At 44.8% G+C, this 26,264-nt stretch overlaps 1 protein-coding gene across 1 annotated transcript in view; it reads right to left on the bottom strand.

Annotated features, from left to right (window-relative positions):
• Positions 1 to 17,978, bottom strand: part of LOC132459098 (mucin-3B-like) — a 25,173-nt gene extending 7,195 nt beyond the window's left edge. The window contains exons 1-4 of the mRNA XM_060053474.1: positions 17,912 to 17,978; positions 857 to 13,852; positions 639 to 752; positions 415 to 528 (exon numbers count right to left, since the gene is read on the bottom strand). Coding sequence (XP_059909457.1) covers positions 415 to 528; positions 639 to 752; positions 857 to 13,852; positions 17,912 to 17,978 — 13,291 coding nt within the window. The remainder of the gene's footprint in view (positions 1 to 414; positions 529 to 638; positions 753 to 856; positions 13,853 to 17,911) is intronic.
• Positions 17,979 to 26,264: the final 8,286 nt, after the last annotated feature.

Raw genomic sequence — 26,264 nt, 5'->3', positions numbered from 1 at the left:
TGCTGCCCCAAGCTACCTGTTCAGTAACCTGGCGGCCTGCGGACAAGAATAGGAGACTACTAAAAGCAGCTGCCACGGTGAGATGGAGGTGCTGTGTGTGATTCAGTTGTGTCTTATTGGCGAGGGTTTATATTAGAAGAGAATGTTCTGCTGTTGGGGAAGTCTGAGAAGCTTCACAACCAGACTAAACCATAACTCATTTATGTAAGAGTTATCGCTAACATTGACTATGTTTATTCCTCAAGGGATTTAGGGGATTTAGTTATTTTGAGATGGATGAAGGGGTTGAATAAAATCAATATCTCTCACAAAGTAGTTGACCATATAAACAGTTACTTTAATAAACAATAGAAATAGTAAGCAACTAATATTGGGGATGTGGTAATTGTATATATTTGAATGCGTTAAACTCACCCTCTTCACAGTTACGGCCGGAGTAGCTGGGAAGGCACACACATGTATGGCAGCCAACCCCATCAACACATGTACCACCGTTACGGCAAGGGTTGGACTGGCATTCATCAATATCTAGAAATAACAGAAAAGGCAGAAATGAGTAGGCATATTTGGTGGTATCAAATGATCTTTAAGCGCCTGTTGTGTTGAGAAAGGGGATACAGAGAGAATATGTGATGTACCTGTTTCACAACGGACTCCACTGTAACCAGGGGGACAGCTGCATGAAATTGTACTGCCGGTCTTGAAGCAGGAACCGCCATTCAAACAAATGTTGTTCACACATGAGTGAAAACCTGCGTGGAAATAAAACAAACCATCTAAATAAAAATACAAAGAGACATAAACTCAGATCCCTTGGAATTACAATTCAAAAAATCGGAAAATTATTTTTACATACCTGGAATTTCAACAGTCTCGCCGATGATGCTGTGGTTTATGTCCAGTCCAGTTTCAGCAGAGTTGCTGGGTTCTTCTCCACTGATCGGCAATCCTTCATTGAAGAGAGGTGTATAGGGTGTCCCATCCCGGTCCACTGTATCATTTTCATTGGAGAATGAAGAAGGTGTTGTATGCAATGATTTGATTATGTCTTCCAGGCTTTGTGTCTCAGCCAGAGGCACGATTGCGGTCGTAGTGGCAGACACTTCTCTGTCCACACTCATGGAATCCTCTCTCATACCTGGCTCTCTGATCATCGGTAAACTTGTGGTAACATCTGCCTTGAATACAGTCTTGATCTCACCGGGAGCGGCTGAGGGCTTTTCTTTAGTGGATTCTTCACCGGCCTCAACAGTGGGCGCTTTGGTTATTATCATAGAGGGCGGGCTAGTGATGGCAGCCGATAGCTCCGTTTTGTCTTCAACCTTGTCACTCTCCAGATCCACTGCAGGCACAACAGAGGTACTCCCTGCTATTACGGATGATTGAGAAGTGCTTCCCTCAGAGCCACTTTCGCTGCCTGCTGAGATAACAGACTGGCTCTGAGTAGTTTGTGGCAGAGCGCTTGGAGGTGCTCCTGGGTAAATCGGGACCGATTCAACCTTGGAGAGGTCTGGTGCTTCATAATCTACTGGGGTGCCATAATCGGGGTCTTTTTCATAAAACGGGGTAGAGGTTGACGATTCACTCTCTGTGCTACTTGAACTGGCTTCTTTTAGAGGTTCAATTGTCCAATTGTCTTTTGAAGTTGACCCATTTACAGGGTTGGCTGTTGACTCTGAACTCTGGGTTGTCTTCTGAATTGGCAACAGGGGGCTGGTTGTGCTTAGTAGTGCATCCCCAGAGGAATGATCGGTGTAAGGCACATGGGTTAAGCTGTCGTCAGACCTGGCCTGTTCAAAGGATTCTACAGGGGTTGTCAGATGTTGTAAAGGAGAACTTGTTGTGACAAACTGAATATTGACATCAAGCTGTGATGTAGCAGCTGTCAAATGTATGCTATGTATACTATCCTCTATGGTCAGATTGGGAGCCAGGGCCAAGGTTGGGAATGGGGTAACTACTGTTTTCGTCTGAGATGTAAAACCTTCCTCTTCTGAGCTTGTAGAAGTTTCCTCGATGTGTGCCACATAAGGAGTTTGCCCACTGCTTGTTACCATTTCACTTTCTTTCATCAACAACGGAGGTGATAGTGTGGACATCTCTCTGATGAAGATAACAGGTGTCCCATCCCCTGAGGCTTCTGATTCAGAAATCTCTGAAATGGGGGCAGCTTTTGGGTTCTCTGTGTGGCCAAGTGTTGATAAGTTATCCTGTGATGTAACCGGAATCAATGTTACTTCCTTGAAACTCAGTGTGGACTCTTCAGAATGTGTCCTACCGCTTTCGGTTATGGCTACAAGCACAGCAGGCCCTGTGCTGTTGTAATCCACAACTTTATCCACACTAGAGAAGGTGGTCATTGGGACTTTGGTCGATGCTTCAGTTTTATCAGATGTATTTTCAACACCATCCTGTTTTTCAGGGAGGCTTTCTGCGGAAGTTGAAACTTCTAGGGTAGCAGTTGACTGGCTGGATGAGTCATCGAACAAAAAGTTATCAGTTGTTGCAGTGACACCCTTTTCAGTAGGAGGGGAGGTGGTCCTCTCACTGGAGACCATAGTTGTGATTGTTGTAGCCGCTACTATTTCCGCTGCGCTGACAGCGACTGAGGAATGATGTATAAACGTAATCTCCGACCTGGCCTGCTGATAAGATTCTGCTGATGATGTTACTTCAGGTACCGGCACAAAAGTGGTGACAAATTGAACTTTGTCCACAGGTGTTGATGATGTTGCGATGGCAGAGGAAGGATCTGAGACCCATTGTTGAGACGATGCTGTATGAAGTTCCATTGATGAGACTGATTCTTCAGTTGATTCCTTAGTAGCTTCATCTCTTTCTGTTTCAGTCAGTGTTTTCTCTGTGCTGTGAGGACGTGAGGACGTGGAGGTGGATAAAGTATTTCCATCTATTATAATTTTCGGTGATAATGTGGAGATGTTGTTTAGGTTAGTGGTTGTATCCATTGCCTTGTCACCGGAGCTCTCACCATCAATGACATTTGCCGCTGATGGCTGTTTAGTAACTTGGGGTGAAGTTGGAACGTTTGTGGAAGGCAGTTCATCAATCTTTACTGTATATGTGTACACTGTGGAAGTCTCTGAAAAGGATTCTATGGTTAAGGTATTTGAGTACTCAGTAACATCTGGACTCGATGTGATAACTGGTTTTTGGGTGCTATAAAGAGATGACACAGCTCCTACACTTGTAGTAGCTGAAATAGTGGGGATTGGCTCTTGTTCCACCATCACTGTTTCATTGACCATTGTACTAGGTGGGGTTTGTTCAGATGAGTCATCTTTGCTGGTCACATCTGTGCCAGAGGAAATGGTGGGTTCCTCCGTGGCATGCAGGGAGGCAGTGGGTCTCAGTGCCTCTTCTGTGTTCATATCTTTTAGGGGTTTGGTTGTGCTGTACAAAGAAGGTTCTTCTGTAAACATAGCTGTGCTTGGCTGACCAGAGCTTTCCTCTGTTGTGATATCTGATATAGAGGAAAGGCTTCCTTGTTCTGCTTTTACTGTGGCAGTAGGCTCACCCGTAATATCTGATACAGAAACAATTGGGGTCTTAGTACGGAACAGTGAAGAAGCAGTAGTCTTTGCATTTGCTGTTGTATCTTGACCTTTAAGCACGGCTGTTGTCACAATTTCAGCTGATTCGTTTGAAGCTTGAGAAGGAGGCAAAGTGGATGACATTTCTGTGGTAGAACCACCCTCCTTATCGTTAATGCTGTCACTCGTAGAATCAGCATCCATTCGTTGAGTGGTTTGGTCGGCACTTGCAGTGGGGAACATGCTATATTGCACAGTCAATAATTTAGATTCTCCCGTGCTCTGTGGCGCAAATGTCACTGCCTCAGCACTGGATGACTCACTAGAACTACTAGAGCTGCCTTCTTCTTCTGTTGGGACCATTTTGATCTCTGCAGAGCTGCTTGTTGATTCTGAACGATGAGAGGAATTTTCAGAGGATTCTGATGTTGAATCAAGGGTGGCTGGAGTGGATTCAGAAATTACCTCATCACTTCCAGAACCTTTCATCTCTTCTGTCCCATCCAGCATGGGTGTCATTGTAACTGCTGTGAAACCTCCTTCTTCCTCAGTCTGAATGGTGGAAACCACAGAAAAAGTGTCTGCATCGATGATAGTATTATCTTTGGTAATAAGGCCAGGATCTAGGCTTCCATGTTTCATGCCATCTGTCACTGTTGAGAAAATCGTATCCTCATCTGTGGCTTCCTCTGTGAATATGCGAGTGGTGCTTGCTGATGGTTTGGTCCCATGCAGAATCATTGTAGGGGTCTGTTCACTTAGTTCAGCATTGGTTTGGCTGGTTGTGGGACTAATAATCAGAATCTGTTGGTCTGTCACAGAATGGTAAACAATAGAGGGGAAAGCGGTTGAAATGGATGGGAATTCACTGCTTGAGCTTGACTTGGTGGTGTCACTTGAAGTGTGATCACTAACTAACTTTAAGGTTGCATTGGGCATCATGGTTGGATGGGAGTAGTCTCTTGTTCGCTCAGCTAAAGTATTACTTTCGTCCATGCGGCTATGACTTGGAGTCTGTGTTGTTTCAGAACTCACAGTGCTTTCTGTAGCTCGGATAATCTCCCTTTCTTTTGAGGTAGCCATCTCATCAGAGCCTGGTGTAACTGAAACAAAATACTCTGTTTCACCTGTGGCTTCTGATGGAGTCGAAGTGAATACCCCAGGGGGATGGAAACTGGAACTTTTTTCTTCCATCAAAGTAATGGTTAGGGTGGATTTTGATGTATCAGTCAACAAAGGCCGTAATGAGACAGAATTGGATATCGTCATATTTGAAGGGGCCGTGGTTGATTCTTCAGAGCTGATGGGGAAAGAAGCTGCTGTTACATCAGATTTTGAAATGGAACCTGTTGTTGTTTCATGTGACGACATTATTACTTTTGGTATCCCTGTGCTGAACATTGATGACACATCTGTTAATAGGTCCCCTGAACCATCTGATTGTGTTTCAGGTTTTGCCGATGTTATAGAAACTCTCTCATCAGTACTTGTAGTTGTTTCTGGGAAGGCTGAATCAATATGCTCATTTGTAGCCAAGACTTCTGTGGTTGACTCAGTTGTGTAGACAGATGAATCTGTTACATTGGAGGACTGAATAAAAAAATCCTGTGTGTGGTCAGCTGTGCTTCCATCCGGTGACATAGAGATAGTGACAGTTAAAGTCTCTGTGCTTGTAATGTATGGAGGTTGGGTTGATGATTCTGAATCCATGGTTGGCTTTGTGCTTAAATAAGTTGATGTTGCAAAGCTTGGTACTGCTGATGTGCTCTGCTCAACCATCTCAGTCTTAACTGGGGCAGGAGTGACTCCCGCTTTTGATTTTATAAAGTTCTCCATCAGTAGTTCAGAACCTGATCCATCAGGAGTGCTCCCCAGATCATCATCCACAAATGAGTCCCCAGAACTCTCCATGTCGATGAATGTGGAGGTGACTCTTGTGGGATAACCACGGGTTTGCAGAGTTGTTGATGGAGACGATGAAGAAACTGTGTGGTCCATTGATGTTTCCTCCTTTGTAGCCTCTGAAGGTGTTTCTATTGGACCTTCTTCTGTTGACTGTATTGAAGATGCAGAGACACTGGTTACAGTGGACATATATGTGGGCAACACAGTAGCTATACTGATGGATGTGTCATCACTTGACGATATATCTGTACTTGTCTGTTCTGGTTGCTCACTTGAGATGGCGGTAGCTTTTTCAGTGGAAAAGGAGGGGGATGCAGAAGTGGTGGATATTGTAACAGCAGCTGCTTGTTGTCCTGGCTCCTTTGTACTCTTTACAGAAGTTGATGTGATAGTAACGGTCTCTTGTGTGGACAAATGAGATGTTTCAACCCCTGAGCTCTCTTCAAGGGTTGAAGATGAAACTACACTATCTTCTGGTGTAACAGAGGCTGTCTTTGATTGGCTTCTGGGCGTGTCAGTGCTGTACAGAGAGGAGGCCGGATATGCTGTAGTCCTTGAACTGTCAATTGTTTCATGGGATTCTGTTGTCACCAATGGTTTCTTTGTGCTGAACGTTGATGTTGATGATTCTGTTTCAGTCTCTATAGGAGACCCATCAGGTGTTACCCCACCAGAGCCCTCCTCTGTTGATGCAAAAATGGAACTAGCCTCTGCTGTGATAGAGGATTGATCTCTAGAGACACTTTCTTGAGGTTCTGTTGTGAATGATGGTTTCTCTGTACTATAGAGTGAGGAAGGTGGGGACAAGGTTGATATTACACCATCAATTGCTTTATCTAATGCTGTTGTCACTGATGGTTTCTTTGTGCTGAACGTTGATGTTGATGATTCTGTTTCAGTCTCTTTAGGAGACCCATCAGATGTTACTTCACCAGAGCCCTCCTCTGTTGATGCAAAAATGGAACTAGCCTCTGCTGTGATAGAGGATTGATCTGTAGAGACATTTTCTTGAGGTTTTGTTGTGAATGCTGGTTTCTCTGTACTATAGAGTGAGGAAGGTGGGGACAAGGTTGATTTTATACCATCAATTGCTTTATCTGATGCTGTTGTCACTGCAGGTTTCTCTGTGGTGGACAAAAAAGAAATGGGGGTTGAGATAATTAACGATTCATCAGTAAATATCGTAGAAGTCAGGTCCGCTGGAAATTCTGTGTCAGAAGGAGTAGTTACTACTGCTGTGGCCGCCTCTGTGCTTGATCCATAGAAGGAAGGGGAAGATTCCAGCATGATAGGTTCTTTGCTAACACCATATTCCACGATCTCATCGCTAGAATCTGCGGATGCCTCAGGTGATGTTGAACTTTGAGAGCTGGTTATGGAACTGGTCTTTGTGACATCTGAGGCAACATATGTTGATGGCATCAATGTCTGATTTGAAATATCCACTACAGTTTCTGATGACACTGTGGATGGTCCCTCTGTGCTTGCCAGGGAAGATACAGTTGTGACAGCAGACATCTGAGAGAACACGTCAGGAGCTTCATCACCAGAACCAGCTTCATCACCAGAACCAGCTACATCTTTAGATGTTAGATCAGCACTGATCTCTGTCTTCTCTGTTGTTGGCGAGACTGACGACTTTCCTGAGGGTAACTTGCTCGGTTTCTCAGTACTTAACAAAGACGACGATGTGCCAGCGGAGGTCTCACTGCCTGGAGACGTATCTGTACTTGTCTGTTCTGGTTGCTCACTTGAGATGGCGGTAGCTGTTTCAGTGGAAAAGGAGGGAGAAGCAGAAGTAGTAGATATTTTAACAGCAGCTGCTTCTTTTTCTGGTTCCGTTGTACTCAACACAGAGGATGATGTGGTAGTAACAGTCTCTTGGGTGGACAGATCAATTGTTTGACCATCTGAGCCCTCTTCAAGGGTTGAAGATGAAACTACACTATCTTCTGGTGTAACAGAGGCTGTCTTTGATCGGCTTGTGGGCGTGTCAGTGCTGTACAGAGAGGAGGCTGGATATGCTGTTGTCCTTGAACTGTCAATTGTTTCATGGGATTCTGTTGTCACTGATGGTTTCTTTGTGCTGAACGTTGATGTTGATGATTCTGTTTCAGTCTCTTTAGGAGACCCATCAGATGTTACTTCACCAGAGCCCTCCTCTGTTGATGCAAAAATGGAACTAGCCTCTGCTGTGATAGAGGATTGATCTGTAGAGACATTTTCTTGAGGTTTTGTTGTGAATGCTGGTTTCTCTGTACTATAGAGTGAGGAAGGTGGGGACAAGGTTGATTTTATACCATCAATTGCTTTATCTGATGCTGTTGTCACTGCAGGTTTCTCTGTGGTGGACAAAAAAGAAATGGGGGTTGAGATAATTAACGATTCATCAGTAAATATCGTAGAAGTCAGGTCCGCTGGAAATTCTGTGTCAGAAGGAGTAGTTACTACTGCTGTGGCCGCCTCTGTGCTTGATCCATAGAAGGAAGGGGAAGATTCCAGCATGATAGGTTCTTTGCTAACACCATATTCCACGATCTCATCGCTAGAATCTGCGGATGCCTCAGGTGATGTTGAACTTTGAGAGCTGGTTATGGAACTGGTCTTTGTGACATCTGAGGCAACATATGTTGATGGCATCAATGTCTGATTTGAAATATCCACTACAGTTTCTGATGACACTGTGGATGGTCCCTCTGTGCTTGCCAGGGAAGATACAGTTGTGACAGCAGACATCTGAGAGAACACGTCAGGAGCTTCATCACCAGAACCAGCTTCATCACCAGAACCAGCTACATCTTTAGATGTTAGATCAGCACTGATCTCTGTCTTCTCTGTTGTTGGCGAGACTGACGACTTTCCTGAGGGTAACTTGCTCGGTTTCTCAGTACTTAACAAAGACGACGATGTGCCAGCGGAGGTCTCACTGCCTGGAGACGTATCTGTACTTGTCTGTTCTGGTTGCTCACTTGAGATGGCGGTAGCTGTTTCAGTGGAAAAGGAGGGAGAAGCAGAAGTAGTAGATATTTTAACAGCAGCTGCTTCTTTTTCTGGTTCCGTTGTACTCAACACAGAGGATGATGTGGTAGTAACAGTCTCTTGGGTGGACAGATCAATTGTTTGACCATCTGAGCCCTCTTCAAGGGTTGAAGATGAAACTACACTATCTTCTGGTGTAACAGAGGCTGTCTTTGATCGGCTTGTGGGCGTGTCAGTGCTGTACAGAGAGGAGGCTGGATATGCTGTTGTCCTTGAACTGTCAATTGTTTCATGGGATTCTGTTGTCACTGATGGTTTCTTTGTGCTGAACGTTGATGTTGATGATTCTGTTTCAGTCTCTTTAGGAGACCCATCAGATGTTACTTCACCAGAGCCCTCCTCTGTTGATGCAAAAATGGAACTAGCCTCTGCTGTGATAGAGGATTGATCTGTAGAGACATTTTCTTGAGGTTTTGTTGTGAATGCTGGTTTCTCTGTACTATAGAGTGAGGAAGGTGGGGACAAGGTTGATTTTATACCATCAATTGCTTTATCTGATGCTGTTGTCACTGCAGGTTTCTCTGTGGTGGACAAAAAAGAAATGGGGGTTGAGATAATTAACGATTCATCAGTAAATATCGTAGAAGTCAGGTCCGCTGGAAATTCTGTGTCAGAAGGAGTAGTTACTACTGCTGTGGCCGCCTCTGTGCTTGATCCATAGAAGGAAGGGGAAGATTCCAGCATGATAGGTTCTTTGCTAACACCATATTCCACGATCTCATCGCTAGAATCTGCGGATGCCTCAGGTGATGTTGAACTTTGAGAGCTGGTTATGGAACTGGTCTTTGTGACATCTGAGGCAACATATGTTGATGGCATCAATGTCTGATTTGAAATATCCACTACAGTTTCTGATGACACTGTGGATGGTCCCTCTGTGCTTGCCAGGGAAGATACAGTTGTGACAGCAGACATCTGAGAGAACACGTCAGGAGCTTCATCACCAGAACCAGCTACATCTTTAGATGTTAGATCAGCACTGATCTCTGTCTTCTCTGTTGTTGGCGAGACTGACGACTTTCCTGAGGGTAACTTGCTCGGTTTCTCAGTACTTAACAAAGACGACGATGTGCCAGCGGAGGTCTCACTGCCTGGAGACGTATCTGTACTTGTCTGTTCTGGTTGCTCACTTGAGATGGCGGTAGCTGTTTCAGTGGAAAAGGAGGGAGAAGCAGAAGTAGTAGATATTTTAACAGCAGCTGCTTCTTTTTCTGGTTCCGTTGTACTCAACACAGAGGATGATGTGGTAGTAACAGTCTCTTGGGTGGACAGATCAATTGTTTGACCATCTGAGCCCTCTTCAAGGGTTGAAGATGAAACTACACTATCTTCTGGTGTAACAGAGGCTGTCTTTGATCGGCTTGTGGGCGTGTCAGTGCTGTACAGAGAGGAGGCTGGATATGCTGTTGTCCTTGAACTGTCAATTGTTTCATGGGATTCTGTTGTCACTGATGGTTTCTTTGTGCTGAACGTTGATGTTGATGATTCTGTTTCAGTCTCTTTAGGAGACCCATCAGATGTTACTTCACCAGAGCCCTCCTCTGTTGATGCAAAAATGGAACTAGCCTCTGCTGTGATAGAGGATTGATCTGTAGAGACATTTTCTTGAGGTTTTGTTGTGAATGCTGGTTTCTCTGTACTATAGAGTGAGGAAGGTGGGGACAAGGTTGATTTTATACCATCAATTGCTTTATCTGATGCTGTTGTCACTGCAGGTTTCTCTGTGGTGAGCAAAGAAGAAATGGTGGTTGAGATAATTAACGATTCATCAGTAAATATCGTAGAAGTCAGGTCCGCTGGGAATTCTGTGTCAGAAGGAGTAGTTACTACTGCTGTGGCCGCCTCTGTGCTTGATCCATAGAAGGAAGGGGAAGATTCCAGCATGATAGGTTCTTTGCTAACACCATATTCCACGATCTCATCGCTAGAATCTGCGGATGCCTCAGGTGATGTTGAACTTTGAGAGCTGGTTATGGAACTGGTCTTTGTGACATCTGAGGCAACATATGTTGATGGCATCACTGTCTGATTTGAAATATCCACTACAGTTTCTGATGACACTGTGGATGGTCCCTCTGTGCTTGCCAGGGAAGATACAGTTGTGACAGCAGACATCTGAGAGAACACGTCAGGAGCTTCATCACCAGAACCAGCTTCATCACCAGAACCAGCTACATCTTTAGATGTTAGATCAGCACTGATCTCTGTCTTCTCTGTTGTTGGCGAGACTGACGACTTTCCTGAGGGTAACTTGCTCGGTTTCTCAGTACTTAACAAAGACGACGATGTGCCAGCAGAGGTCTCACTGCCTGGAGACGTATCTGTACTTGTCTGTTCTGGTTGCTCACTTGAGATGGCGGTAGCTGTTTCAGTGGAAAAGGAGGGAGAAGCAGAAGTAGTAGATATTTTAACAGCAGCTGCTTCTTTTTCTGGTTCCGTTGTACTCAACACAGAGGATGATGTGGTAGTAACAGTCTCTTGGGTGGACAGATCAATTGTTTGACCATCTGAGCCCTCTTCAAGGGTTGAAGATGAAACTACACTATCTTCTGGTGTAACAGAGGCTGTCTTTGATCGGCTTGTGGGCGTGTCAGTGCTGTACAGAGAGGAGGCTGGATATGCTGTTGTCCTTGAACTGTCAATTGTTTCATGGGATTCTGTTGTCACTGATGGTTTCTTTGTGCTGAACGTTGATGTTGATGATTCTGTTTCAGTCTCTTTAGGAGACCCATCAGATGTTACTTCACCAGAGCCCTCCTCTGTTGATGCAAAAATGGAACTAGCCTCTGCTGTGATAGAGGATTGATCTGTAGAGACATTTTCTTGAGGTTTTGTTGTGAATGCTGGTTTCTCTGTACTATAGAGTGAGGAAGGTGGGGACAAGGTTGATTTTATACCATCAATTGCTTTATCTGATGCTGTTGTCACTGCAGGTTTCTCTGTGGTGAGCAAAGAAGAAATGGTGGTTGAGATAATTAACGATTCATCAGTAAATATCGTAGAAGTCAGGTCCGCTGGGAATTCTGTGTCAGAAGGAGTAGTTACTACTGCTGTGGCCGCCTCTGTGCTTGATCCATAGAAGGAAGGGGAAGATTCCAGCATGATAGGTTCTTTGCTAACACCATATTCCACGATCTCATCGCTAGAATCTGCGGATGCCTCAGGTGATGTTGAACTTTGAGAGCTGGTTATGGAACTGGTCTTTGTGACATCTGAGGCAACATATGTTGATGGCATCACTGTCTGATTTGAAATATCCACTACAGTTTCTGATGACACTGTGGATGGTCCCTCTGTGCTTGCCAGGGAAGATACAGTTGTGACAGCAGATATCTGAGAGAACACGTCAGGAGCTTCATCACCAGAACCAGCTACATCTTTAGATGTTAGATCAGCACTGATCTCTGTCTTCTCTGTTGTTGGCGAGACTGACGACTTTCCTGAGGGTAACTTGCTCGGTTTCTCAGTACTTAACAAAGACGACGATGTGCCAGCAGAGGTCTCACTGCCTGGAGACGTATCTGTACTTGTCTGTTCTGGTTGCTCACTTGAGATGGCGGTAGCTGTTTCAGTGGAAAAGGAGGGAGAAGCAGAAGTACTGGATATTTTAACAGCAGCTGCTTCTTTTTCTGGCTCCGTTGTACTCAACACAGAGGATGATGTGGTAGTAACAGTCTCTTGGGTGGACATATCAATTGTTTGACCATCTGAGCCCTCTTCAAGGGTTGAAGATGAAACTCCACTATCTTCTGGTGTAACAAAGGCTGTCTTTGACTGGCTTGTGGGCGTGTCAGTGCTGTACAGAGAGGAGGCTGGATATGCTGTTGTCCTTGAACTGTCAATTGTTTCATGGGATTCTGTTGTCACTGATGGTTTCTTTGTGCTGAACGTTGATGTTGATGATTCTGTTTCAGTCTCTTTAGGAGACCCATCAGATGTTACTTCACCAGAGCCCTCCTCTGTTGATGCAAAAATGGAACTAGCCTCTGCTGTGATAGAGGATTGATCTGTAGAGACATTTTCTTGAGGTTTTGTTGTGAATGCTGGTTTCTCTGTACTATAGAGTGAGGAAGGTGGGGACAAGGTTGATTTTATACCATCAATTGCTTTATCTGATGCTGTTGTCACTGCAGGTTTCTCTGTGGTGGACAAAAAAGAAATGGGGGTTGAGATAATTAACGATTCATCAGTAAATATCGTAGAAGTCAGGTCCGCTGGAAATTCTGTGTCAGAAGGAGTAGTTACTACTGCTGTGGCCGCCTCTGTGCTTGATCCATAGAAGGAAGGGGAAGATTCCAGCATGATAGGTTCTTTGCTAACACCATATTCCACAATCTCATCGCTAGAATCTGCGGATGCCTCAGGTGATGTTGAACTTGGAGAGTTGGTTATGGAACTGGTCTTTGTGACATCTGAGGCAAAATATGTTGATGGCATCACTGTCTGATTTGAAATATCCACTACAGTTTCTGATAACACTGTGGATGGTCCCCCTGTGCTTGCCAGGGAAGATACAGTTGTGACAGCAGACATCTGAGAGAACACGTCAGGAGCTTCATCACCAGAACCAGCTTCATCACCAGAACCAGCTACATCTTTAGATGTTAGATCAGCACTGATCTCTGTCATCTCTGTTGTTGGCGAGACTGACGACTTTCCTGTGGGTAACTTGCTTGGTTTCTCAGTACTTAACAAAGACGATGATGTGCCAGCGGAGGTCTCACTGCCTGGAGACGTATCTGTACTTGTCTGTTCTGGTTGCTCACTTGAGATGGTGCTAGCTGTTTCAGTGGAAAAGGAGGGAGAAGCAGAAGTACTGGATATTTTAACAGCAGCTGCTTCTTTTTCTGGCTCCGTTCTACTCAACACAGAGGATGATGTGGTAGTAACAGTCTCTTGGGTGGACATATCAATTGTTTGACCATCTGAGCCCTCTTCAAGGGTTGAAGATGAAACTACACTATCTTCTGGTGTAACAAAGGCTGTCTTTGACTGGCTTGTGGGCGTGTCAGTGCTGTACAGAGAGGAGGCTGGATATGCTGTTGTCCTTGAACTGTCAATTGTTTCATGGGATTCTGTTGTCACTGATGGTTTCTTTGTGCTGAACGTTGATGTTGATGATTCTGTTTCAGTCTCTTTAGGAGACCCATCAGATGTTACTTCACCAGAGCCCTCCTCTGTTGATGCAAAAATGGAACTAGCCTCTGCTGTGATAGAGGATTGATCTGTAGAGACATTTTCTTGAGGTTTTGTTGTGAATGCTGGTTTCTCTGTACTATAGAGTGAGGAAGGTGGGGACAAGGTTGATTTTATACCATCAATTGCTTTATCTGATGCTGTTGTCACTGCAGGATTCTCTGTGGTGGACAAAAAAGAAATGGGGGTTGAGATAATTAACGATTCATCAGTAAATATCGTAGAAGTCAGGTCCGCTGGAAATTCTGTGTCAGAAGGAGTAGTTACTACTGCTGTGGCCGCCTCTGTGCTTGATCCATAGAAGGAAGGGGAAGATTCCAGCATGATAGGTTCTTTGCTAACACCATATTCCACGATCTCATCGCTAGAATCTGCGGATGCCTCAGGTGATGTTGAACTTGGAGAGCTGGTTATGGAACTGGTCTTTGTGACATCTGAGGCAACATATGTTGATGGCATCACTGTCTGATTTGAAATATCCACTACAGTTTCTGATGACACTGTGGATGGTCCCTCTGTGCTTGCCAGGGAAGATACAGTTGTGACAGCAGACATCTGAGAGAACACATCAGGAGCTTCAACACCAGAACCAGCTTCATCACCAGAACCAGCTATATCTTTAGATGTTAGATCAGCACTGATCTCTGTCTTCTCTGTTGTTGGCGAGACTGGCGACTTTCCTGAGGGTAACTTGCTCGGTTTCTCAGTACTTAACAAAGACGACAATGTGCCAGCGGAGGTCTCACTGCCTGGAGACGTATCTGTACTTGTCTGTTCTGGTTGCTCACTTGAGATGGCGGTAGCTGTTTCAGTGGAAAAGGAGGGAGAAGCAGAAGTACTGGATATTTTAACAGCAGCTGCTTCTTTTTCTGGCTCCGTTGTACTCAACACAGAGGATGATGTGGTAGTAACAATCTCTTGGGTGGACATATCAATTGTTTGACCATCTGAGCCCTCTTCAAGGGTTGAAGATGAAACTACACTATCTTCAGGTGTAACAAAGGCTGTCTTTGACTGGCTTGTGGCCGTGTCAGTGCTGTACAGAGAGGAGGCTGGATATGCTGTTGTCCTTGAACTGTCAATTGTTTCATGGGATTCTGTTGTCACTGATGGTTTCTTTGTGCTGAACGTTGATGTTGATGATTCTGTTTCAGTCTCTTTGGGAGACCCATCAGATGTTACTTCACCAGAGCCCTCCTCTGTTGATGCAAAAATGGAACGAGCCTCTGCTGTGATAGAGGATTGATCTGTAGAGACATTTTCTTGAGGTTTTGTTGTGAATGCTGGTTTCTCTGTACTATAGAGTGAGGAAGGTGGGGACAAGGTTGATTTTATACCATCAATTGCTTTATCTGATGCTGTTGTCACTGCAGGTTTCTCTGTGGTGGACAAAAAAGAAATGGGGGTTGAGATAATTAACGATTCATCAGTAAATATCGTAGAAGTCAGGTCCGCTGGAAATTCTGTGTCAGAAGGAGTAGTTACTACTGCTGTGGCAGCCTCTGTGCTTGATCCATAGAAGGAAGGGGAAGATTCCAGCATGATAGGTTCTTTGCTAACACCATATTCCACGATCTCATCGCTAGAATCTGCGGATGCCTCAGGTGACGTTGAACTTGGAGAGCTGGTTATGGAACTGGTCTTTGTGACATCTGAGGCAAAATATGTTGATGGCATCACTGTCTGATTTGAAATATCCACTACAGTTTCTGATGACACTGTGGATGGTCCCCCTGTGCTTGCCAGGGAAGATACAGTTGTGACAGCAGACATCTGAGAGAACACGTCAGGAGCTACATCACCAGAACCAGCTTCATCACCAGAACCAGCTACATCTTTAGATGTTAGATCAGCACTGATCTCTGTCTTCTCTGTTGTTGGCGAGACTGACGACTTTCCTGTGGGTAACTTGCTCGGTTTCTCAGTACTTAACAAAGACGATGATGTGCCAGCGGAGGTCTCACTGCCTGGAGACGTATCTGTACTTGTCTGTTCTGGTTGCTCACTTGAGATGGCGGTAGCTGTTTCAGTGGAAAAGGAGGGAGAAGCAGAAGTACTGGATATTTTAACAGCAGCTGCTTCTTTTTCTGGCTCCGTTGTACTCAACACAGAGGATGATGTGGTACTAACAGTCTCTTGGGTGGACATATCAATTGTTTGACCATCTGAGCCCTCTTCAAGGGTTGAAGATGAAACTACACTATCTTCTGGTGTAACAAAGGCTGTCTTTGACTGGCTTGTGGGCGTGTCAGTGCTGTACAGAGAGGAGGCTGGATATGCTGTTGTCCTTGAACTGTCAATTGTTTCATGGGATTCTGTTGTCACTGATGGTTTCTTTGTGCTGAACGTTGATGTTGATGATTCTGTTTCAGTCTCTTTAGGAGACCCATCAGATGTTACTTCACCAGAGCCCTCCTCTGTTGATGCAAAAATGGAACTAGCCTCTGCTGTGATAGAGGATTGATCTGTAGAGACATTTTCTTGAGGTTTTGTTGTGAATGCTGGTTTCTCTGTACTATAGAGTGAGGAAGGTGGGGACAAGGTTGATTTTATACCATCAATTGCTTTATCTGATGCTGTTGTCACTGCAGGTTTCTCTGTGGTGGACAAAAAAGAAATGGGGGTTGAGATAATTAACGATTCATCAGTAAATATCGTAGAAGTCAGGTCCGCTGGAAATTCTGTGTCAGAAGGAGTAGTTACTACTGCTGTGGCCGCCTCTGTGCTTGATCCATAGAAGGAAGGGGAAGATTCCAGCATGATAGGTTCTTTGCTAACACCATATTCCACGATCTCATCGCTAGAATCTGCGGATGCCTCAGGTGATGTTGAACTTTGAGAGCTGGTTATGGAACTGGTCTTTGTGACATCTGAGGCAACATATGTTGATGGCATCACTGTCTGATTTGAAATATCCACTACCGTTTCTGATGACACTGTGGATGGTTCCTCTGTGCTTGCCAGGGAAGATACAGTTGTGACAGCAGACATCTGAGAGAACACGTCAGGAGCTTCATCACCAGAACCAGCTACATCTTTAGATGTTAGATCAGCACTGATCTCTGTCTTCTCTGTTGTTGGCGAGACTGACGACTTTCCTGAGGGTAACTTGCTCGGTTTCTCAGTACTTAACAAAGACGACGATGTGCCAGCAGAGGTCTCACTGCCTGGAGACGTATCTGTACTTGTCTGTTCTGGTTGCTCACTTGAGATGGCGGTAGCTGTTTCAGTGGAAAAGGAGGGAGAAGCAGAAGTACTGGATATTTTAACAGCAGCTGCTTCTTTTTCTGGCTCCGTTGTACTCAACACAGAGGTTGATGTGGTAGTAACAGTCTCTTGGGTGGACATATCAATTGTTTGACCATCTGAGCCCTCTTCAAGGGTTGAAGATGAAACTCCACTATCTTCTGGTGTAACAAAGGCTGTCTTTGACTGGCTTGTGGGCGTGTCAGTGCTGTACAGAGAGGAGGCTGGATATGCTGTTGTCCTTGAACTGTCAATTGTTTCATGGGATTCTGTTGTCACTGATGGTTTCTTTGTGCTGAACGTTGATGTTGATGATTCTGTTTCAGTCTCTTTAGGAGACCCATCAGATGTTACTTCACCAGAGCCCTCCTCTGTTGATGCAAAAATGGAACTAGCCTCTGCTGTGATAGAGGATTGATCTGTAGAGACATTTTCTTGAGGTTTTGTTGTGAATGCTGGTTTCTCTGTACTATAGAGTGAGGAAGGTGGGGACAAGGTTGATTTTATACCATCAATTGCTTTATCTGATGCTGTTGTCACTGCAGGTTTCTCTGTGGTGGACAAAAAAGAAATGGGGGTTGAGATAATTAACGATTCATCAGTAAATATCGTAGAAGTCAGGTCCGCTGGAAATTCTGTGTCAGAAGGAGTAGTTACTACTGCTGTGGCCGCCTCTGTGCTTGATCCATAGAAGGAAGGGGAAGATTCCAGCATGATAGGTTCTTTGCTAACACCATATTCCACAATCTCATCGCTAGAATCTGCGGATGCCTCAGGTGATGTTGAACTTGGAGAGTTGGTTATGGAACTGGTCTTTGTGACATCTGAGGCAAAATATGTTGATGGCATCACTGTCTGATTTGAAATATCCACTACAGTTTCTGATAACACTGTGGATGGTCCCCCTGTGCTTGCCAGGGAAGATACAGTTGTGACAGCAGACATCTGAGAGAACACGTCAGGAGCTTCATCACCAGAACCAGCTTCATCACCAGAACCAGCTACATCTTTAGATGTTAGATCAGCACTGATCTCTGTCATCTCTGTTGTTGGCGAGACTGACGACTTTCCTGTGGGTAACTTGCTTGGTTTCTCAGTACTTAACAAAGACGATGATGTGCCAGCGGAGGTCTCACTGCCTGGAGACGTATCTGTACTTGTCTGTTCTGGTTGCTCACTTGAGATGGCGGTAGCTGTTTCAGTGGAAAAGGAGGGAGAAGCAGAAGTACTGGATATTTTAACAGCAGCTGCTTCTTTTTCTGGCTCCGTTCTACTCAACACAGAGGATGATGTGGTAGTAACAGTCTCTTGGGTGGACATATCAATTGTTTGACCATCTGAGCCCTCTTCAAGGGTTGAAGATGAAACTACACTATCTTCTGGTGTAACAAAGGCTGTCTTTGATTGGCTTGTGGGTGTGTCAGTGCTGTACAGAGAGGAGGCTGGATATGCTGTTGTCCTTGAACTGTCAATTGTTTCATGGGATTCTGTTGTCACTGATGGTTTCTTTGTGCTGAACGTTGATGTTGATGATTCTGTTTCAGTCTCTTTGGGAGACCCATCAGATGTTACTTCACCAGAGCCCTCCTCTGTTGATGCAAAAATGGAACGAGCCTCTGCTGTGATAGAGGATTGATCTGTAGAGACATTTTCTTGAGGTTTTGTTGTGAATGCTGGTTTCTCTGTACTATAGAGTGAGGAAGGTGGGGACAAGGTTGATTTTATACCATCAATTGCTTTATCTGATGCTGTTGTCACTGCAGGTTTCTCTGTGGTGGACAAAAAAGAAATGGGGGTTGAGATAATTAACGATTCATCAGTAAATATCGTAGAAGTCAGGTCCGCTGGAAATTCTGTGTCAGAAGGAGTAGTTACTACTGCTGTGGCAGCCTCTGTGCTTGATCCATAGAAGGAAGGGGAAGATTCCAGCATGATAGGTTCTTTGCTAACACCATATTCCACGATCTCATCGCTAGAATCTGCGGATGCCTCAGGTGATGTTGAACTTGGAGAGCTGGTTATGGAACTGGTCTTTGTGACATCTGAGGCAAAATATGTTGATGGCATCACTGTCTGATTTGAAATATCCACTACAGTTTCTGATGACACTGTGGATGGTCCCCCTGTGCTTGCCAGGGAAGATACAGTTGTGACAGCAGACATCTGAGAGAACACGTCAGGAGCTACATCACCAGAACCAGCTTCATCACCAGAACCAGCTACATCTTTAGATGTTAGATCAGCACTGATCTCTGTCTTCTCTGTTGTTGGCGAGACTGACGACTTTCCTGTGGGTAACTTGCTCGGTTTCTCAGTACTTAACAAAGACGATGATGTGCCAGCGGAGGTCTCACTGCCTGGAGACGTATCTGTACTTGTCTGTTCTGGTTGCTCACTTGAGATGGCGGTAGCTGTTTCAGTGGAAAAGGAGGGAGAAGCAGAAGTACTGGATATTTTAACAGCAGCTGCTTCTTTTTCTGGCTCCGTTGTACTCAACACAGAGGATGATGTGGTACTAACAGTCTCTTGGGTGGACATATCAATTGTTTGACCATCTGAGCCCTCTTCAAGGGTTGAAGATGAAACTACACTATCTTCTGGTGTAACAAAGGCTGTCTTTGACTGGCTTGTGGGCGTGTCAGTGCTGTACAGAGAGGAGGCTGGATATGCTGTTGTCCTTGAACTGTCAATTGTTTCATGGGATTCTGTTGTCACTGATGGTTTCTTTGTGCTGAACGTTGATGTTGATGATTCTGTTTCAGTCTCTTTAGGAGACCCATCAGATGTTACTTCACCAGAGCCCTCCTCTGTTGATGCAAAAATGGAACTAGCCTCTGCTGTGATAGAGGATTGATCTGTAGAGACATTTTCTTGAGGTTTTGTTGTGAATGCTGGTTTCTCTGTACTATAGAGTGAGGAAGGTGGGGACAAGGTTGATTTTATACCATCAATTGCTTTATCTGATGCTGTTGTCACTGCAGGTTTCTCTGTGGTGGACAAAAAAGAAATGGGGGTTGAGATAATTAACGATTCATCAGTAAATATCGTAGAAGTCAGGTCCGCTGGAAATTCTGTGTCAGAAGGAGTAGTTACTACTGCTGTGGCCGCCTCTGTGCTTGATCCATAGAAGGAAGGGGAAGATTCCAGCATGATAGGTTCTTTGCTAACACCATATTCCACGATCTCATCGCTAGAATCTGCGGATGCCTCAGGTGATGTTGAACTTTGAGAGCTGGTTATGGAACTGGTCTTTGTGACATCTGAGGCAACATATGTTGATGGCATCACTGTCTGATTTGAAATATCCACTACCGTTTCTGATGACACTGTGGATGGTTCCTCTGTGCTTGCCAGGGAAGATACAGTTGTGACAGCAGACATCTGAGAGAACACGTCAGGAGCTTCATCACCAGAACCAGCTACATCTTTAGATGTTAGATCAGCACTGATCTCTGTCTTCTCTGTTGTTGGCGAGACTGACGACTTTCCTGAGGGTAACTTGCTCGGTTTCTCAGTACTTAACAAAGACGACGATGTGCCAGCAGAGGTCTCACTGCCTGGAGACGTATCTGTACTTGTCTGTTCTGGTTGCTCACTTGAGATGGCGGTAGCTGTTTCAGTGGAAAAGGAGGGAGAAGCAGAAGTACTGGATATTTTAACAGCAGCTGCTTCTTTTTCTGGCTCCGTTGTACTCAACACAGAGGTTGATGTGGTAGTAACAGTCTCTTGGGTGGACATATCAATTGTTTGACCATCTGAGCCCTCTTCAAGGGTTGAAGATGAAACTCCACTATCTTCTGGTGTAACAAAGGCTGTCTTTGACTGGCTTGTGGGCGTGTCAGTGCTGTACAGAGAGGAGGCTGGATATGCTGTTGTCCTTGAACTGTCAATTGTTTCATGGGATTCTGTTGTCACTGATGGTTTCTTTGTGCTGAACGTTGATGTTGATGATTCTGTTTCAGTCTCTTTAGGAGACCCATCAGATGTTACTTCACCAGAGCCCTCCTCTGTTGATGCAAAAATGGAACTAGCCTCTGCTGTGATAGAGGATTGATCTGTAGAGACATTTTCTTGAGGTTTTGTTGTGAATGCTGGTTTCTCTGTACTATAGAGTGAGGAAGGAGGGGACAAGGTTGATTTTATACCATCAATTGCTTTATCTGATGCTGTTGTCACTGCAGGTTTCTCTGTGGTGGACAAAAAAGAAATGGGGGTTGAGATAATTAACGATTCATCAGTAAATATCGTAGAAGTCAGGTCCGCTGGAAATTCTGTGTCAGAAGGAGTAGTTACTACTGCTGTGGCCGCCTCTGTGCTTGATCCATAGAAGGAAGGGGAAGATTCCAGCATGATAGGTTCTTTGCTAACACCATATTCCACAATCTCATCGCTAGAATCTGCGGATGCCTCAGGTGATGTTGAACTTGGAGAGTTGGTTATGGAACTGGTCTTTGTGACATCTGAGGCAAAATATGTTGATGGCATCACTGTCTGATTTGAAATATCCACTACAGTTTCTGATAACACTGTGGATGGTCCCCCTGTGCTTGCCAGGGAAGATACAGTTGTGACAGCAGACATCTGAGAGAACACGTCAGGAGCTTCATCACCAGAACCAGCTTCATCACCAGAACCAGCTACATCTTTAGATGTTAGATCAGCACTGATCTCTGTCATCTCTGTTGTTGGCGAGACTGACGACTTTCCTGTGGGTAACTTGCTTGGTTTCTCAGTACTTAACAAAGACGATGATGTGCCAGCGGAGGTCTCACTGCCTGGAGACGTATCTGTACTTGTCTGTTCTGGTTGCTCACTTGAGATGGCGGTAGCTGTTTCAGTGGAAAAGGAGGGAGAAGCAGAAGTACTGGATATTTTAACAGCAGCTGCTTCTTTTTCTGGCTCCGTTCTACTCAACACAGAGGATGATGTGGTAGTAACAGTCTCTTGGGTGGACATATCAATTGTTTGACCATCTGAGCCCTCTTCAAGGGTTGAAGATGAAACTACACTATCTTCTGGTGTAACAAAGGCTGTCTTTGACTGGCTTGTGGGCGTGTCAGTGCTGTACAGAGAGGAGGCTGGATATGCTGTTGTCCTTGAACTGTCAATTGTTTCATGGGATTCTGTTGTCACTGATGGTTTCTTTGTGCTGAACGTTGATGTTGATGATTCTGTTTCAGTCTCTTTAGGAGACCCATCAGATGTTACTTCACCAGAGCCCTCCTCTGTTGATGCAAAAATGGAACTAGCCTCTGCTGTGATAGAGGATTGATCTGTAGAGACATTTTCTTGAGGTTTTGTTGTGAATGCTGGTTTCTCTGTACTATAGAGTGAGGAAGGTGGGGACAAGGTTGATTTTATACCATCAATTGCTTTATCTGATGCTGTTGTCACTGCAGGATTCTCTGTGGTGGACAAAAAAGAAATGGGGGTTGAGATAATTAACGATTCATCAGTAAATATCGTAGAAGTCAGGTCCGCTGGAAATTCTGTGTCAGAAGGAGTAGTTACTACTGCTGTGGCCGCCTCTGTGCTTGATCCATAGAAGGAAGGGGAAGATTCCAGCATGATAGGTTCTTTGCTAACACCATATTCCACGATCTCATCGCTAGAATCTGTGGATGCCTCAGGTGATGTTGAACTTGGAGAGCTGGTTATGGAACTGGTCTTTGTGACATCTGAGGCAACATATGTTGATGGCATCACTGTCTGATTTGAAATATCCACTACAGTTTCTGATGACACTGTGGATGGTCCCTCTGTGCTTGCCAGGGAAGATACAGTTGTGACAGCAGACATCTGAGAGAACACATCAGGAGCTTCAACACCAGAACCAGCTTCATCACCAGAACCAGCTATATCTTTAGATGTTAGATCAGCACTGATCTCTGTCTTCTCTGTTGTTGGCGAGACTGGCGACTTTCCTGAGGGTAACTTGCTCGGTTTCTCAGTACTTAACAAAGACGACAATGTGCCAGCGGAGGTCTCACTGCCTGGAGACGTATCTGTACTTGTCTGTTCTGGTTGCTCACTTGAGATGGCGGTAGCTGTTTCAGTGGAAAAGGAGGGAGAAGCAGAAGTACTGGATATTTTAACAGCAGCTGCTTCTTTTTCTGGCTCCGTTGTACTCAACACAGAGGATGATGTGGTAGTAACAATCTCTTGGGTGGACATATCAATTGTTTGACCATCTGAGCCCTCTTCAAGGGTTGAAGATGAAACTACACTATCTTCAGGTGTAACAAAGGCTGTCTTTGACTGGCTTGTGGCCGTGTCAGTGCTGTACAGAGAGGAGGCTGGATATGCTGTTGTCCTTGAACTGTCAATTGTTTCATGGGATTCTGTTGTCACTGATGGTTTCTTTGTGCTGAACGTTGATGTTGATGATTCTGTTTCAGTCTCTTTGGGAGACCCATCAGATGTTACTTCACCAGAGCCCTCCTCTGTTGATGCAAAAATGGAACGAGCCTCTGCTGTGATAGAGGATTGATCTGTAGAGACATTTTCTTGAGGTTTTGTTGTGAATGCTGGTTTCTCTGTACTATAGAGTGAGGAAGGTGGGGACAAGGTTGATTTTATACCATCAATTGCTTTATCTGATGCTGTTGTCACTGCAGGTTTCTCTGTGGTGGACAAAAAAGAAATGGGGGTTGAGATAATTAACGATTCATCAGTAAATATCGTAGAAGTCAGGTCCGCTGGAAATTCTGTGTCAGAAGGAGTAGTTACTACTGCTGTGGCAGCCTCTGTGCTTGATCCATAGAAGGAAGGGGAAGATTCCAGCATGATAGGTTCTTTGCTAACACCATATTCCACGATCTCATCGCTAGAATCTGCGGATGCCTCAGGTGATGTTGAACTTGGAGAGCTGGTTATGGAACTGGTCTTTGTGACATCTGAGGCAAAATATGTTGATGGCATCACTGTCTGATTTGAAATATCCACTACAGTTTCTGATGACACTGTGGATGGTCCCCCTGTGCTTGCCAGGGAAGATACAGTTGTGACAGCAGACATCTGAGAGAACACGTCAGGAGCTACATCACCAGAACCAGCTTCATCACCAGAACCAGCTACATCTTTAGATGTTAGATCAGCACTGATCTCTGTCTTCTCTGTTGTTGGCGAGACTGACGACTTTCCTGTGGGTAACTTGCTCGGTTTCTCAGTACTTAACAAAGACGATGATGTGCCAGCGGAGGTCTCACTGCCTGGAGACGTATCTGTACTTGTCTGTTCTGGTTGCTCACTTGAGATGGCGGTAGCTGTTTCAGTGGAAAAGGAGGGAGAAGCAGAAGTACTGGATATTTTAACAGCAGCTGCTTCTTTTTCTGGCTCCGTTGTACTCAACACAGAGGATGATGTGGTACTAACAGTCTCTTGGGTGGACATATCAATTGTTTGACCATCTGAGCCCTCTTCAAGGGTTGAAGATGAAACTACACTATCTTCTGGTGTAACAAAGGCTGTCTTTGACTGGCTTGTGGGCGTGTCAGTGCTGTACAGAGAGGAGGCTGGATATGCTGTTGTCCTTGAACTGTCAATTGTTTCATGGGATTCTGTTGTCACTGATGGTTTCTTTGTGCTGAACGTTGATGTTGATGATTCTGTTTCAGTCTCTTTAGGAGACCCATCAGATGTTACTTCACCAGAGCCCTCCTCTGTTGATGCAAAAATGGAACTAGCCTCTGCTGTGATAGAGGATTGATCTGTAGAGACATTTTCTTGAGGTTTTGTTGTGAATGCTGGTTTCTCTGTACTATAGAGTGAGGAAGGTGGGGACAAGGTTGATTTTATACCATCAATTGCTTTATCTGATGCTGTTGTCACTGCAGGTTTCTCTGTGGTGGACAAAAAAGAAATGGGGGTTGAGATAATTAACGATTCATCAGTAAATATCGTAGAAGTCAGGTCCGCTGGAAATTCTGTGTCAGAAGGAGTAGTTACTACTGCTGTGGCCGCCTCTGTGCTTGATCCATAGAAGGAAGGGGAAGATTCCAGCATGATAGGTTCTTTGCTAACACCATATTCCACGATCTCATCGCTAGAATCTGCGGATGCCTCAGGTGATGTTGAACTTGGAGAGCTGGTTATGGAACTGGTCTTTGTGACATCTGAGGCAACATATGTTGATGGCATCACTGTCTGATTTGAAATATCCACTACAGTTTCTGATGACACGGTGGATGGTCCCTCTGTGCTTGCCAGGGAAGATACAGTTGTGACAGCAGACATATGAGAGAACACGTCAGGAGCTTCATCACCAGAACCAGCTTCATCACCAGAACCACTTTCATCTTTAGATGTTAGATCAGCACTGATCTCTGTCTTCTCTGTGATTGGCGAGACTGACGACTTTCCTGAGGGAAACATGGTCGGTTTTTCAGTACTTAACAAAGACGATGATGTGCCAGCGAAGGTCTCACTGCCTGGAAACATGTCTGTACTTGTCTGTTCTGGTTGCTCACTTGAGATGGCGGTAGCTGTTTCAATGGAAAAGGAGGGAGAAGCAGAAGTAGTAGATATTTTAACAGCAGCTGCTTCTTTTTCTGGTTCCGTTGTACTCAACACAGAGGATGATGTGATAGTAACAGTCTCTTGGGTGGACATATCAATTGTTTGACCATCTGAGCCCTCTTCAAGGGTTGAAGATGAAACTACACTATCTTCTGGTGTAACAGAGGATGTCTTTGATTGGCTTGTGGGTGTGTCAGTGCTGTGCAGAGAGGAGGCTGGATATGCTGTTGTCCTTGAACTGTCAAATGTTTCATGGGATTCTGTTGTCACTGATGGTTTCTTTGTGCTGAACGTTGATGTTGATGATTCTGTTTCAGTCTCTTTAGGAGACACATCAGATGTTACTTCACCAGAGCCCTCCTCTGTTGATGCAAAAATGGAACTAGCCTCTGCTTTGATAGAGGATTGATCTTTAGAGACACTTTCTTGAGGTACTGTTGTGAATGCTGGTTTCTCTGTACTAGAGAGTGAGGAAGGTGGGGACAAGGTTGATTTTATACCATAAATTGCTTTATCTGATGCTGTTGTCACTGCAGGTTTCTCTGTGGTGCATAAAGAAGAAATGGTGGTTGAGATAATTAACGATTCATCAGTAAATATCGTAGAAGTCAGGTCCGCTGGAAATTCTGTGTCAGAAGGAGTAGTTACTACTGCTGTGGCCGCCTCTGTGCTTGATCCATAGAAGGAAGGGGAAGATTCCAGCATGATAGGTTCTTTGCTAACACCGTATTCCACGATCTCATCGCTAGAATCTGTGGATGCCTCAGGTGATGTTGAACTTTGAGAGCTGGTTATGGAACTGGTCTTTGT

Source organism: Gadus macrocephalus, chromosome 6 (genome assembly GCF_031168955.1).
Source record: "Gadus macrocephalus chromosome 6, ASM3116895v1".
NCBI classification, from domain to species: Eukaryota; Metazoa; Chordata; class Actinopteri; order Gadiformes; family Gadidae; genus Gadus; species Gadus macrocephalus.
The sequence above is the reverse complement of the archived record's forward strand: the minus strand, read 5'-3'. Positions and strand labels throughout refer to the sequence as shown.